Consider the following 12,796-nt stretch of genomic DNA (forward strand, 5'->3'; position numbering starts at 1 on the left):
ACTAACTGTCACAAAAATGGTTAAGAAAATACATAATGTTGTTTATAGAGAACATTCAAACACTTTATGTCGTTATAGCTTGGCAAATATGCAAGTCACGTCTAGGGATGATGTTCGAAAACCGGTTCTCCCGATGCTTCGATAAGAAAAGAACCGATTCCATGGATTCAAATCCCTTTTTGAGAACCGGTTCCCATTATCGACGCCACTATACCGTATTTTCGCGACCATAGGGCGCACCGTATTAAAAGGCGCCGTGTCAGTTACGGGTGCTATTTTTGTATTTAACGCATAAATAAGGCGCAGCGTATTTTTGGGCGCAGGCATGGTTAAACATACGCTAGCTTAAAACATACGCTAGCATGCATGGACGCTGTTTTAAAAAGGCAGCAGGAGCAAAGCTGAGTTCGGTTGTATTTATTTATTAATGTACTCACATTATTTTTTGATCAATCCTCATCCTCAAATCCATCAAAGTCCTCATCTTCTGTGTCCGAAATGAACAGCTGGGCAAGTTCTTCATCAAACACGCCAGATTCCCTCTCCTCATTTTCAAAGTCAGTCTCGTTGCCGCTGGGCTCCTCGGAAAAAGATGCCGACTTTTGCGAAAGCTCGAACAACAGTGCAAGCAGACACGTTAGCTCGAGCATCCACGATCCATTCACAGATTGTGGCGTAACTCGCCCGACGCTGCCTCCCAGTTTTCGTAAAGCTGTGTTCTTCTGTCATCCATTGCTCCCATGACGCTCACAAATTCACTTTGAACGTCCTGTTTACACCCATGTCCAGCTGTTGGAGTTCCTTCGTCATGCCTTAATGATGACTCCAAGTAGTGACTTTTCTTTCGGCAGCGTCTTCCCCTTGAAAATCACCATATGTGGCAGTTTCTGTCCATTAGCATAGCAAGCTAGCACAACAGTAAAAGCCGACTTCTCTTGCCCCGTTGTGCGTATGGATTCGCTACCGTGCTGGTCCCCTTCTTCTCCACAGTGTGCTTCACCGGGATGTCGAAAGTGAGCTGCACTTGTCTATGTTGGTGATGTGTTAGTCTGCAATTTTTCTTATTTACAACGCACATAGCAGCACTATATGCTCACTGGGGGCGTGCCTTTCGCGTCCTCTCTCACCTGAAACCTTCACCCTTTAATGTCCGCATGCTGTCCTCAGTCACGTCCACCTTTCCTCCATATAAACAGCGTGCCGGCCCAGTCACATAACTTCTACGGCTTTTGGAACTTAGTGCACACACAAGATGCACACACAATAACCTATCTGGATTCGATAAGGAATCGATTCGATAAGAGGATTCGAATAATGGCATCGACATCGATAATTTCTTAACGAACCTCATCCCTAGTCACGCCATGTAAATGGCAGTTTTTTAAAGAATGCTTTATAGGCAGAATAGGATTCAATTTAAAATTCAATTTAAAAAAATGTTCCACGAAGGAAGGTAAAATAACATAACTTAAGTGTAATGTATTTATACAATTTACATTTCATAAAATGATGAGTGGGTTTATTATTGTGAGTCTATGTGGATGTAATTGGATAAGATATGTAACTTGCTATAATACTGAATATTACATGTCGGATGATTAAGTATTCCATTGTTGATGAATAATTAGATTTTCATAGCTTAGTGATGGCAGTATCCACTTTGCTTTTTTATGCTTCTTTTTTGGACACACAAAATGTTTGCCCTACTATGCAAAACCAACTTTTCTTACCTTTTGGTGGTACCTGCATTACCTGTATTTTGCATTTGTACAAGTCCCAAAAATTTGGAATCAAACCATTGAGGTATTGCGAAAAAATGAATAAATTAATCTTGCCTTCCTTCACACTGCTGCCAAACGAGCCGTTTGGAATTTGCAAAACCTGTGACGTTTTCACACTGATGACGTCACCGGATTATCCATATATGGTATAAATGTACCCAAAATGCTTTGTTGTGTGGGTCCTCCATTGTATTGTGACACTGTAGTCAATTAGCTCCTTCTTTTTCTCTATCCTCTTGTTGTGCGGCAGACTGTCTCGTACATGCACATGCATCCTCCGCTGTTGCCATTTCTAATACAAAGTAGTGTATAGTTCGAATTTATATCTGTCAGTAGACTCTATATGGAACCGCTAAAAACTACTACTATGAGGGCGGGGAGAAGACGCCGTCAAAGTGAAGCCATTTAAATAAGGCCACACATAAATTAGCGCATCCTTAAGAGACAAAACAAAGTATTCAACATTTTGATCAAAGAACCACCATTACATATTACGTAGACCACAAGGGGAAAAAAAATCATAACATGACCCCCTTTAATATTGTTTTTATTAACAAATGATGGCATTGTATTGTAGAAGCTACTTCTCTTCTTTCAATTGTGTAGATGAAGAGTATGTATGGTTTGTTGTGTCTGAAAAGAAAAACTTCATTAACTGGCAATTTTTTACATTTAGAACCCACAGAAAAGGGAAAGCCATGTGTGTTCTTGTCTAAAAGAAGGATTGTGGATGATGGGCAAAAATAAAAAAGTGTAGTTTAAGCAAGACATAACCATAACGTTTATACAATCCTTTATGATAAATAAAATAATACAATTAATTATTGCGTTTGAACCTTTCCGTAGTATTTGGATGATTGTTTTTGAGCGTGCTTTTTAACTTAATAATGCTATTCAAGGGGGTAAAGCGTACAAAATCAGCAGAGCATTATTCCTCACCACAGTTAAAAATATTATATTTAGCAGATATTAAATAGAATAGAAATTGGCCCAAGGGTACTGAATATCATTGTATTCAATGGACGATTTTGTAGTGCGCAATGAATGGACAGAGTTGAGCTGCAGAGGAGAGACGGCACCAGAAGAAGTCGAGGAACATTCCATGGTCGTTCATAAGGTGCAATTTATTTTTACTTTATTTAAAAAAAAATTGTGACCTGTTTTTTATCATGATCAAGTGATCATAAAAAATTATCTGGACTTTTTTTAGGGCTTCATATACGTGTTTGGAGGCATACTGGATTCTGCATATACTGCGCTGACATGTCCTCTGTGGGTGTTTGATATTGGTGAGTTTCTCAGTGATGCTCTTTTTGCACTTCTGACAGATCATAATTCTTAAACAAAACATGTCATAACATGCTTACTACATTCTTACACCTGGTTCACACATTGGCATGTAAAGATTTCATTTGCTTTCCATTCTCTAACTTCCTTGTGGACTAAATAACATGTAATGGTGGTTCTTTGGTCAACATTATACATAGATTTTGTTTTACAGACCATTTTCGAGCTGCTTTTTGACCGTCACTTCTGAATGCGCCGTTTTGTGGGTGGTCTTATTTACTTAGGAACTTCCACTTTGACTGTGTCTTCTCCCCGCCAAAAACAAAAACTAGTGAAGTTGGCACATTGTGTAATTTGTAAATAAAAACATAATACAATGATTTGCAAATCCTTTTCAACTTATATCCAACTGAATAAACTGCAAAGACAAGATATTTAATGTTCAAACTGACAAAACAAAATTTTTTTTTGCAAATAATCGTTACATTTTCAATGGGAGACAGGTCTGGACTACAGGCAGGCCAGTCTAGTACCCGCACTCTTTTACTATGAAGCCACGCTGTTGTAACACGTGGCTTGGCATTGTCTTGCTGAAATAAGCAGGGGCGTCCATGATAACGTTGCTTGGATGGCAACATATGTTGGTCCAAAACCTGTATGTACCTTTCAGCATTAATGGTGCCTTCACAGATGTGTAAGTTTCCCATGCCTTGGGCACTAATACACCTCCATACCATCACAGATGCTGGCTTTTGAACTTTGCACCTATAACATTCCGGATGGTTCTTTTCCTCTTTGTTCCGGAGGATACGACGTCCACAGTTTCCAAAAACAATTTGAAATGTGGACTCGTCAGACCACAGAACACTTTTCCACTTTGCAACAGTCTATCTTAGATGAGCTCAGGCCCAGCGAAGCCGGCTGCATTTCTGGGGGTTGTTGATAAATGGCTTTGGCTTTTCATAGTAGAGTTTTAACTTTCCCTTACAAATGTAGCGATGAACTGAAGTTACTGACAGTAGTTTTCTGAAGTGTTCCTGAGCCCATGTGGTGATATCCTTTACACACTGATGTCGGTTTTTAATGCAGTACCGCCTGAGGGATCGAAGGTCACAGGCATTCAATGTTGGTTTTCAGCCTTGCTGCTTACGTGCAGTGATTTCTCCAGATTCTCCGAACCTTTTGATGATATTACGGACCGTAGATGGTGAAATCCCTAAATTTCTTGCAATAACTGGTTGAGAAATGTTTTTTTTAACAATTAGCTCACACATTTGTTCAAAAAGTAGTTTACCCTCGCCCTATCCTTGTTTGTGAATGACTGCGCATTTCAAGCTGCTTTTATACCCAATCATGACACGCACTTGTTAACAATTAGCCTGTTCACCTGTGGGATGTTCCAAATAAGTGTTTGATGAGCATTCCTCAACTTTCTCAGTCTTTTTTGTCACTTGCGCCAGATTTTTTGAAACATGTTGCAGGCATCAAATTTCAGCTAATATTCGAAAAAAATAACAAAGTTTTCCAGTTCGTATCTTGTCTTTGCAGTCTATTCAATTGAATATACTGTAGGTTGAAAAGGATTCGCAAATCATTGTATTCTGTTTTTATTTACAATTTACACATGTCAACTTCACTGGTTTTGGGTTTTGTAGTTTCATACACTCCACTCCGAGCTTGTTTCATAAAAAATATCCGATCTGTGCAACTTGATGGCAAAAAAAATCAGATTTTCTGTCCAGTGTAAACGTGGCCACAGTTACAGTCTATAACAAGAAGTCCCCCAGACACCCAAGAAATTACAAATTCCATCACTAAATTAATGTGTACACACGCTTGGTTCAAAAAATACTTTTGTGGCACATATTATTGTGATTTAGAATTACCTATATTTTTGTCCATATCGCACAGAATGAGGCCAACCCCCCCCCAAAAAAACAATTAGTTTAATAAAACTTCTATATTGTCAGTGCTAGTAGTAGTTTACTCCTATGTACATGTATTTTTAGGTGGTTTTACGCCTAAAGAACTCCAAGCATTACAAATATTTACCGTATTCTTCGGAGTATAAGTCGCTCCGGAGTATAAGTCGCACCTGCTGAAAATGCATAATAAAGAAGGAAAAAAACATATATAAATTGCACTGGAGTATAAGTCGCATTTTTTGGGGACATTTATTTGATAAAACCCAACACAAAGAATAGACATTTGAAAGGCAATTTAAATTAAATAAAGAATAGTGAACAACAGGCTGAATAAGTGTACGTTATATGACGCATAAATAACCAACTGAGAACGTGCCTGGTATGTTAACGTAGCATATTATGGTAAGAGTCATTTAAATAACTACAACATATAGAACATGCTATACGTTTACCATTCAATCTGTCACTCCTAATCGCTAAATCCCATGAAATCAAATACGTCTAGTCTCTTACGTGAATGAGCTAAATAATATTATTTGATATTTTACGGTAATGTGTTAATAATTTCACACATAAGTCGCTCCTGAGTATAAGTCGCACCCCCGGCCAAACTATGAAAAAAACTGCGATTTATAGTCAGAAAAAAACGGTATTTTTATTTTCATTTTGAATAAACTATGCTGCCACATGGTACAGCCTCCCGAACGTCAGGTTTCTATGAAGACTTTTTGAACCGGAGACAAACCTTTGCCGCTTTGTGGATTCCACAACGTGTAGATTCATGTTTTTCCCTGAAGTCACGTTGTCCTGTGTTCTGTGTGTTCCAGCAAAGCAGAAATGGCTGCACTGTCAGAGAAAGACAAGCTCTCTTCAGGTAGAAGATCATTTTTAATAACTGCTACCGCCACACTTGTAAACAAACCGGCTGAAGTTATGTATGCTTGTATGTGAAAGTAAATCATGAAGCTTATCATATAGTAAGTATCAAAGGTATTGCAGTGTTTCCTAAAATGAGATTAGTGAGGTCACATATGGCTGATATTTGATAGGACAGCTCACAATCTTATGTTTTATTAATTAATCAATTAATGCAGCAAAAATGTAATGACTTGGTGGCCCCTTCCAAATATTCACTTTCTTATTTTTGCACTGGAGACAAGGTAGGGGAAGTGTCACGTCAAGTACACAACAGCAGTTACTGGGATGGAGAAAGCCGGGTTTGGACCGTTAATCGTTCATTATTTGGAAGACCGACTCAACCTCCTGAGCCACTTCTGCCCGATTTTGTTTATAAAACACACTATAAGATTAAGATTAAAGTACCAATGATTGTCACACACACACTAGATGTGGTGAAATTGGTCCTCTGCATTTGTCCCATCCCCTTGGGGAGCAGTGGGCAGCAGCGTATTTGGGTCAAAATATGCTAGGCAGGTAAATGTAGTTGATTACCTTAATTTCCAGACTGTAGAGTGCACTGATATTCAAGTCGCACCCACCAAATTTGAGAACAAATACATATTTTTACATATATTAGCCGCACCTGACCATGAGTCGCAGATATATACCGGTACGAAATATTTTGTAAATGTTTATTTACATACCCTAATTGTTTCCAAACGGTGCCTGTCACACGGCAGTAAAACAGCTGATTAAACAAAAAAGAAGTCATGGACCCACTAGCTGCAGAAGCTTGATTTCCAATCAGCTAAGCAATGTTTTCGTGACGTATACGAGCTGAAACAATAAAAGAAAGAATGCCATTGTAAGTTAATAATACTAACAAAGACACTTATAAACGTGTTAGCATAATCGCTGATGCTAACGACGCTAGCTGGATTACATTACGTTAGCACGTACAAATATGCATGAAAACACTGGGACGGTTTAGTATGTATGAACTGTTTTAGATATATTGTAAAACTTACAAACGTTGCTTGGAGTGATGAATGAAGTATCATTTCGAGCAGAAACGCTGTGGGCAAATGTACTTCCGTCATGAAACAGGAAGTACATTGTCAACCCACAGCACCTGCAGTGAGTGAACTTGTCCAAAAGATGGCGCCATAGCACAAACAATAACTCACCTTCCTAGTGTCTATGTTAGTGTAATATGAAAACTATTTGTGGAATACAAAAACAATATTATTACATAACATTATTATTTCATGTTAAAAGGTTATATTCTCCACGTACTAGTGTTTTTTATGTTTTTGTTAACAAAGATATTATAGTAGACAATGCATTCTTTTTTTTCTCAAGTCTACAATTTCCGGCGATGTAATATTTATCATAGTCAATTGAAAACCATTTTAATTGTAGATGACTGATTGCTAAAACAATTTTACAAGTTGTAATTTTAATGAGATACTTCGTGAAAGTCCAAATCATTGCTTACAATACACATAGTTTCAAAAGCACTTAAACAAAACAAAACAAAACAAAAAATAACGTGTCTGTGTGAGTGTGTGTATGTATATATGTGTGTGTGTATATATATATATATATATATATATATATATATATATATATATATATATATATATATATATATATATATATATATATATATATATGTATGTATGTATGTATTTATACAGATATACACATACATATACACATATGTGTATATATATATATCTATATATATATATATATATATATATATATATATATATATATATATATATATATATATATATATATATATATAGATATATATATATACACACACACATTATATGTGTATCTATATACTGTGTATATACACTACCGTTCAAAAGTTTGGGGTCAACCAAACAATTTTGTGGAATAGCCTTAATTTCTAAGAACAAGAATAGACTGTCGAGTTTCAGATGAAAGTTCTCTTTTTCTGGCCATTTTGAGCGTTTAATTGACCCCACAAATGTGATGCTCCAGAAACTCAATCTGCTCAAAGGAAGGTCAGTTTTGTAGCTTCTGTAACGAGCTAAACTGTTTTCAGATGTGTGAACATGATTGCACAAGGGTTTTCTAATCATCAATTAGCCTTCTGAGCCAATGAGCAAACACATTGTACCATTAGAACACTGGAGTGATAGTTGCTCGAAATGGGCCTCTATACACCTATGTAGATATTGCACCAAAAACCAGACATTTGCAGCTAGAATAGTAATTTACCACATTAGCAATGTATAGAGTGTACTTCTTTAAAGTTAAGACTAGTTTAAAGTTATCTTCATTGAAAAATAAGGACATTTTAATGTGACCCCAAACTTTTGAACGGTAGTGTATATATATATATATATATATATATATATATATATATATATATATATATATATATACACTTATGTATATGTATAAATTTACAAGTACGCCCCCCTAGAAACTTTCATAAAAGAATCGAGTGACAAATCAAGCAGCTTTTTCTGATCTCTGACATGAAAGCATGTGTTGCTCTTCTGAACGAGCAGCGGGTTCTGCTGTTGGCCTCCCCCAAGGCAAAGGAGCGACAGAACAACATTTCAAAGACATGTTTTTTGATTGCTTTTTGTGTCTGACAATATTTCTCATTGACTTTTGCCACCGGATGAGTGCATGCAAACATTACAGTGTGTTGTTTGAACATCACAACGGAAGGAATTAAAATAATTTGACAGTTACTCGAATGCAGCTGAGATAGTTAGGCTCCAGCACCCTCTGCAACCCCGAGAGGGGCAAGCGATAGAAAATGGATCGATGGATTACTTCGACATAAAGTTTGTATGTTATTTTTTCTGGCTATAGACCCAGATGCCGACTAACAGGAAGGGCCATAGTGCGGTGGTGGTGGGCTCATCCATGCTCATGTACGGCGGCTTCATAGACATAAAAGGATCTTCTCAGGAGTTCTGGAGTTTGGATTTTGGTGAGTGAATATTAAAATACTAATCAGAAGAATTTCTCTGCACTTGTTATTGGGTAAGAAGCAGGAATGTTTGGGTGTATTTTGAAGGTGTTTATGCTGGACAGATACCATGGTTTGGGCACTGATCGGTGGTAATCAGCATGGGTCCCTGAGCCCAGGACCAAGACACAGTCACTCTGCAATGGTCTACCAAACTTGCATGTACCTGTTCGGTGGCTTGAAAGGCTTGCGAGAGCAGAGAGACTTCTGGAAGTGGAATTCTGACAGCCGTACATGGAGTTCACTCAAAACCAAGTGAGTCAAGTTTCTTCTTTTGTTTGTATCTGGATGGTAGAAATCTACTTGAGATATTTTAACAGTCAAACGGCGGCGTGGCTCAAATGGTAGAGTGGTTTTGGTTCGAGTCCAGTTTCCGCCATCCTTGTCACTACCGTTGTGTCCTTGGGCAACACACCCACCTTGCTCGGTATCCCCTGTGTGTCTTAAAGTAGTTTGGCGAAGGAAGGGTATATACAGTATTTTAGGGCTGTCAAATGTTAACGTGACTAATAACGCAGTAACTATAAGTTCCTTTAACGGCGAGAATTTTTTTACGCGCGAGTAACGTTTTTGACCATTGGCCCGTTCAATAGTTTGGGGAAATGTGTAATGGCGTCCAGTTACTGTTGAGCCACAGGCTCGAAAATAGCCAGCAGAACTGTACAATGGAAGGAGGACCTTGTGGAAACGTCAGATCCAAAGGCATGGCAAGTCGTTCTCTCCATACAAGACAAGACAATTTTACCTTCAATCGCCGTGAGACGACATCATTGGAGCGAACGCTGGGCGCGCATTGCTGCTTGGGCTGAGGAGAAGCTTCACGTCTGTGTTCGAATTACAGTTAAATGCATTGAAAACTTAAAATGTAGATTGTTACTAGAACTGCTTTAGTAAGATGGAATACAAGCTCAGCAGAAACAAAGGCGGTAAAGAGAAAATCTAAAGTCACGTTTATCAGAGATTTTTTTCAAGACATGTCAAGTCTTTTCTCATACCAATCACACACGTCCGGTTGGCGGCTTCACAATAGTAGCGCTACGCTTCATATCCGATTTAACCAACAAAACAACACATGCTATTCTGTTATTATGTGGTATTTCTACCTAAATAAATGTTTTCTGGAAGATTGAAATTAAGTGTATTGTAATGGCAGCGGTGATATGAAAGAGGAAAACCTTATTTCACCACACCTAGTGTGTGTGTGACAATCATTGGTACTTTAACTTGAACAAACTTGTCTTCTTCTTGCTACCACTGAGACTAGTTTTAATACTGCAGGCTTGGCTGCCACTGCCCTCTGCAGCCCACATCGGGTAATTACAGTTCACTACACAATATTACCATCGCTATGGTATATTCTTTTGTAACGTGTTCCGATTGATAGTCCGCAATTACAGAAAGTTTAAAAGGCTGAATAATACATTTTATTAATAAGTAGGTAAATAAGGTTAAAACATTGTCATGCAGAGATATGAATGCCATTAACTTGCACTAATGTGCAGAAGTTTGGGGCAATAATTACAAACGCACCCTATATCCACTCATCACCCTGCAGAAGAAAGCAAAAAGGGTCATTCATATGTCAGGATATAGGGATCACACAAATAAATGTTTCTTACATTCAAGACTATTCAATCAATCAATCAATCAATGTTTATTTATATAGCCCTAAATCACAAGTGTCTCAAAGGGCTGTACAAGCCACAACGACATCCTCAGTGTCGAGTGGGTCTGACATAATATTGTGAAAGTCCAACACATCAGCGAAAGTCCAGTCCATGGTGGGGCCAGCGGGAACCATCCCGAGCGGAGACGGGTCAGCAGCGTAGAGATGTCCCCATCTGATGGACAGGCTAGCGGTCCACCCCGGAGCAGAGTAGAAAAGAAAAGAAAAGAAACGGCAGATCAACTGGTCTAAAAAGGGAGTCTATTTAAAGGCTAGAGTATACAAATGAGTTTTAAGATGAGACTTAAATGCTTCTACTGAGGTAGCATCTCTAACTGTTACCGGGAGGGCATTCCATAGTATTGGAGCCCGAATAGAAAACGCTCTATAGCCCGCAGACTTTTTTTGGGCTCTGGGAATCACTAATAAGCCGGAGTTCTTTGAATGCAGATTTCTTGCCGGGACATATGGTACAATACAATCGGCAAGATAGGCAGGAGCTTGACCGTGTAGTATTTTATACGTAAGTAGTAAAACCTTAAAGTCGCATCTTAGGTGCACAGGAAGCCAGTGCAAGTGAGCCAGTATAGGCGTAATATGATCAAACTTTCTTGTTTTTGTCAAAAGTCTAGCAGCCGCATTTTGTACCATCTGTAATCTTTTAATGCTAGACATAGGGAGGCCCGAAAACAAAACGTTACAGTAATCGAGACGAGATGTAACGAACGCATGAATAATGATCTCAGCATCGCTTGTGGACAAAATGGAACGAATTTTAGCGATATTACGGAGATGAAAGAAGGCCGTTTTAGTAACACTCTTAATGTGTGACTCAAACGAGAGAGTTGGGTCGAAGATAATACCCAGATTCTTTACCGAGTCGCCTTGTTTAATTGTTTGGTTGTCAAATGTTAAGGTGGTATTATTAAATAGATGTCGGTGTTGAGCAGGACCGATAATCAGCATTTCCGTTTTCTTAGCGTTGAGTTGCAAAAAGTTAGCGGACATCCATTGTTTAATTTCATTAAGACACGCCTCCAGCTGACTACAATCCGGCGTGTTGGTCAGCTTTAGGGGCATGTAGAGTTGGGTGTCATCAGCATAACAGTGAAAGCTAACACCGTATTTGCGTATAATGTCACCTAGCGGCAGCATGTAAATACTAAAGAGTGCAGGGCCAAGAACCGAACCCTGGGGAACTCCGCACGTTACCTTAACATAGTCCGAGGTCACATTGTTATGGGAGACACACTGCATCCTGTCAGTAAGATAAGAGTTAAACCAAGACAAGGCTAAGTCTGACATCCCAATACGCGTTTTGATACGCTCTAATAAAATATTATGATCAACAGTATCGAAAGCGGCGCTAAGATCAAGAAGCAGCAACATAGATGACGCATCAGAATCCATCGTTAGCAATAGATCATTAGTCATTTTTGCGAGGGCTGTCTCCGTAGAGTGATTTGCCCTGAAATCGGATTGAAAAGGTTCACAGAGATTGTTAGACGCTAAGTGTTCATTTAGCTGCTGTGCGACAATTTTTTCGAGAATTTTCGAGATAAACGGTAGGTGGGACACCGGCCGGTAGTTCACCATGAGGTCAGGATCGAGGTTAGGTCTTTTGAGTAGAGGATGAATAACCGCTTTTTTGAATGCTAGAGGAACAGTACCAGAGGAAAGTGATAAGTTTATAATATTTAACACTGATGGACCTAATAAAACAAAAAGCTCCTTGATAAGTTTCCCAGGAATTGGGTCAAGTAAACATGTAGTTTGTTTTGTCCCATTTACACATTTTAACAATTCCTCCAATGTTATTTCATCAAAGAGAGAGAAACTATTTTGGAGGGCAATGTCCGTCGTATATACCGTCGTATTTGTGTTAATAGAACCCAGTTGTAGCTGAGATGCATTGTCTTTAATCTCTTTTCTAATGACTTCAATTTTCTTATTAAAGAAATTCATAAAGTCATCTGCTGAGTGGGTGGAGCTACTGGGAGAAGTCCCTTGTTGGGTTAGCGATGCTACTGTACTAAACAAAAATTTAGGATCATTTTTGTTGAGGTGGATGAGATTTGAGTAATATTTAGCTTTAGCTGAGGTAAGCATGCGTTTATAAGTTATTAAACTATCACTCCATGCTTGATGGAAAACCTCAAGTTTAGTCGCACGCCATTTGCGTTCCAGCTTTCTACATGATAATTTCTGG

At 38.5% G+C, this 12,796-nt stretch overlaps 1 protein-coding gene across 3 annotated transcripts in view; it reads left to right on the forward strand.

Annotated features, from left to right (window-relative positions):
* si:dkey-3d4.3 (actin-fragmin kinase) overlaps nucleotides 1-12,796 on the forward strand; it is a 38,586-nt gene that overhangs the window by 11,008 nt on the left and 14,782 nt on the right. For 2 of the 3 annotated variants that reach the window (XM_062067761.1, XM_062067762.1), the window contains 5 exons: nucleotides 2,816-2,898; nucleotides 2,992-3,070; nucleotides 5,821-5,867; nucleotides 8,762-8,882; nucleotides 8,987-9,176. In XM_062067761.1, the coding sequence (XP_061923745.1) occupies nucleotides 2,816-2,898; nucleotides 2,992-3,070; nucleotides 5,821-5,867; nucleotides 8,762-8,882; nucleotides 8,987-9,176 (520 nt within the window). The remainder of the gene's footprint in view (nucleotides 1-2,815; nucleotides 2,899-2,991; nucleotides 3,071-5,820; nucleotides 5,868-8,761; nucleotides 8,883-8,986; nucleotides 9,177-12,796) is intronic. The other variant, XM_062067763.1, reaches the window with a different exon arrangement.

The sequence above is a fragment of the Entelurus aequoreus genome, linkage group LG13 (assembly GCF_033978785.1).
Source record: "Entelurus aequoreus isolate RoL-2023_Sb linkage group LG13, RoL_Eaeq_v1.1, whole genome shotgun sequence".
In the NCBI taxonomy this organism is placed as follows: Eukaryota; Metazoa; Chordata; class Actinopteri; order Syngnathiformes; family Syngnathidae; genus Entelurus; species Entelurus aequoreus.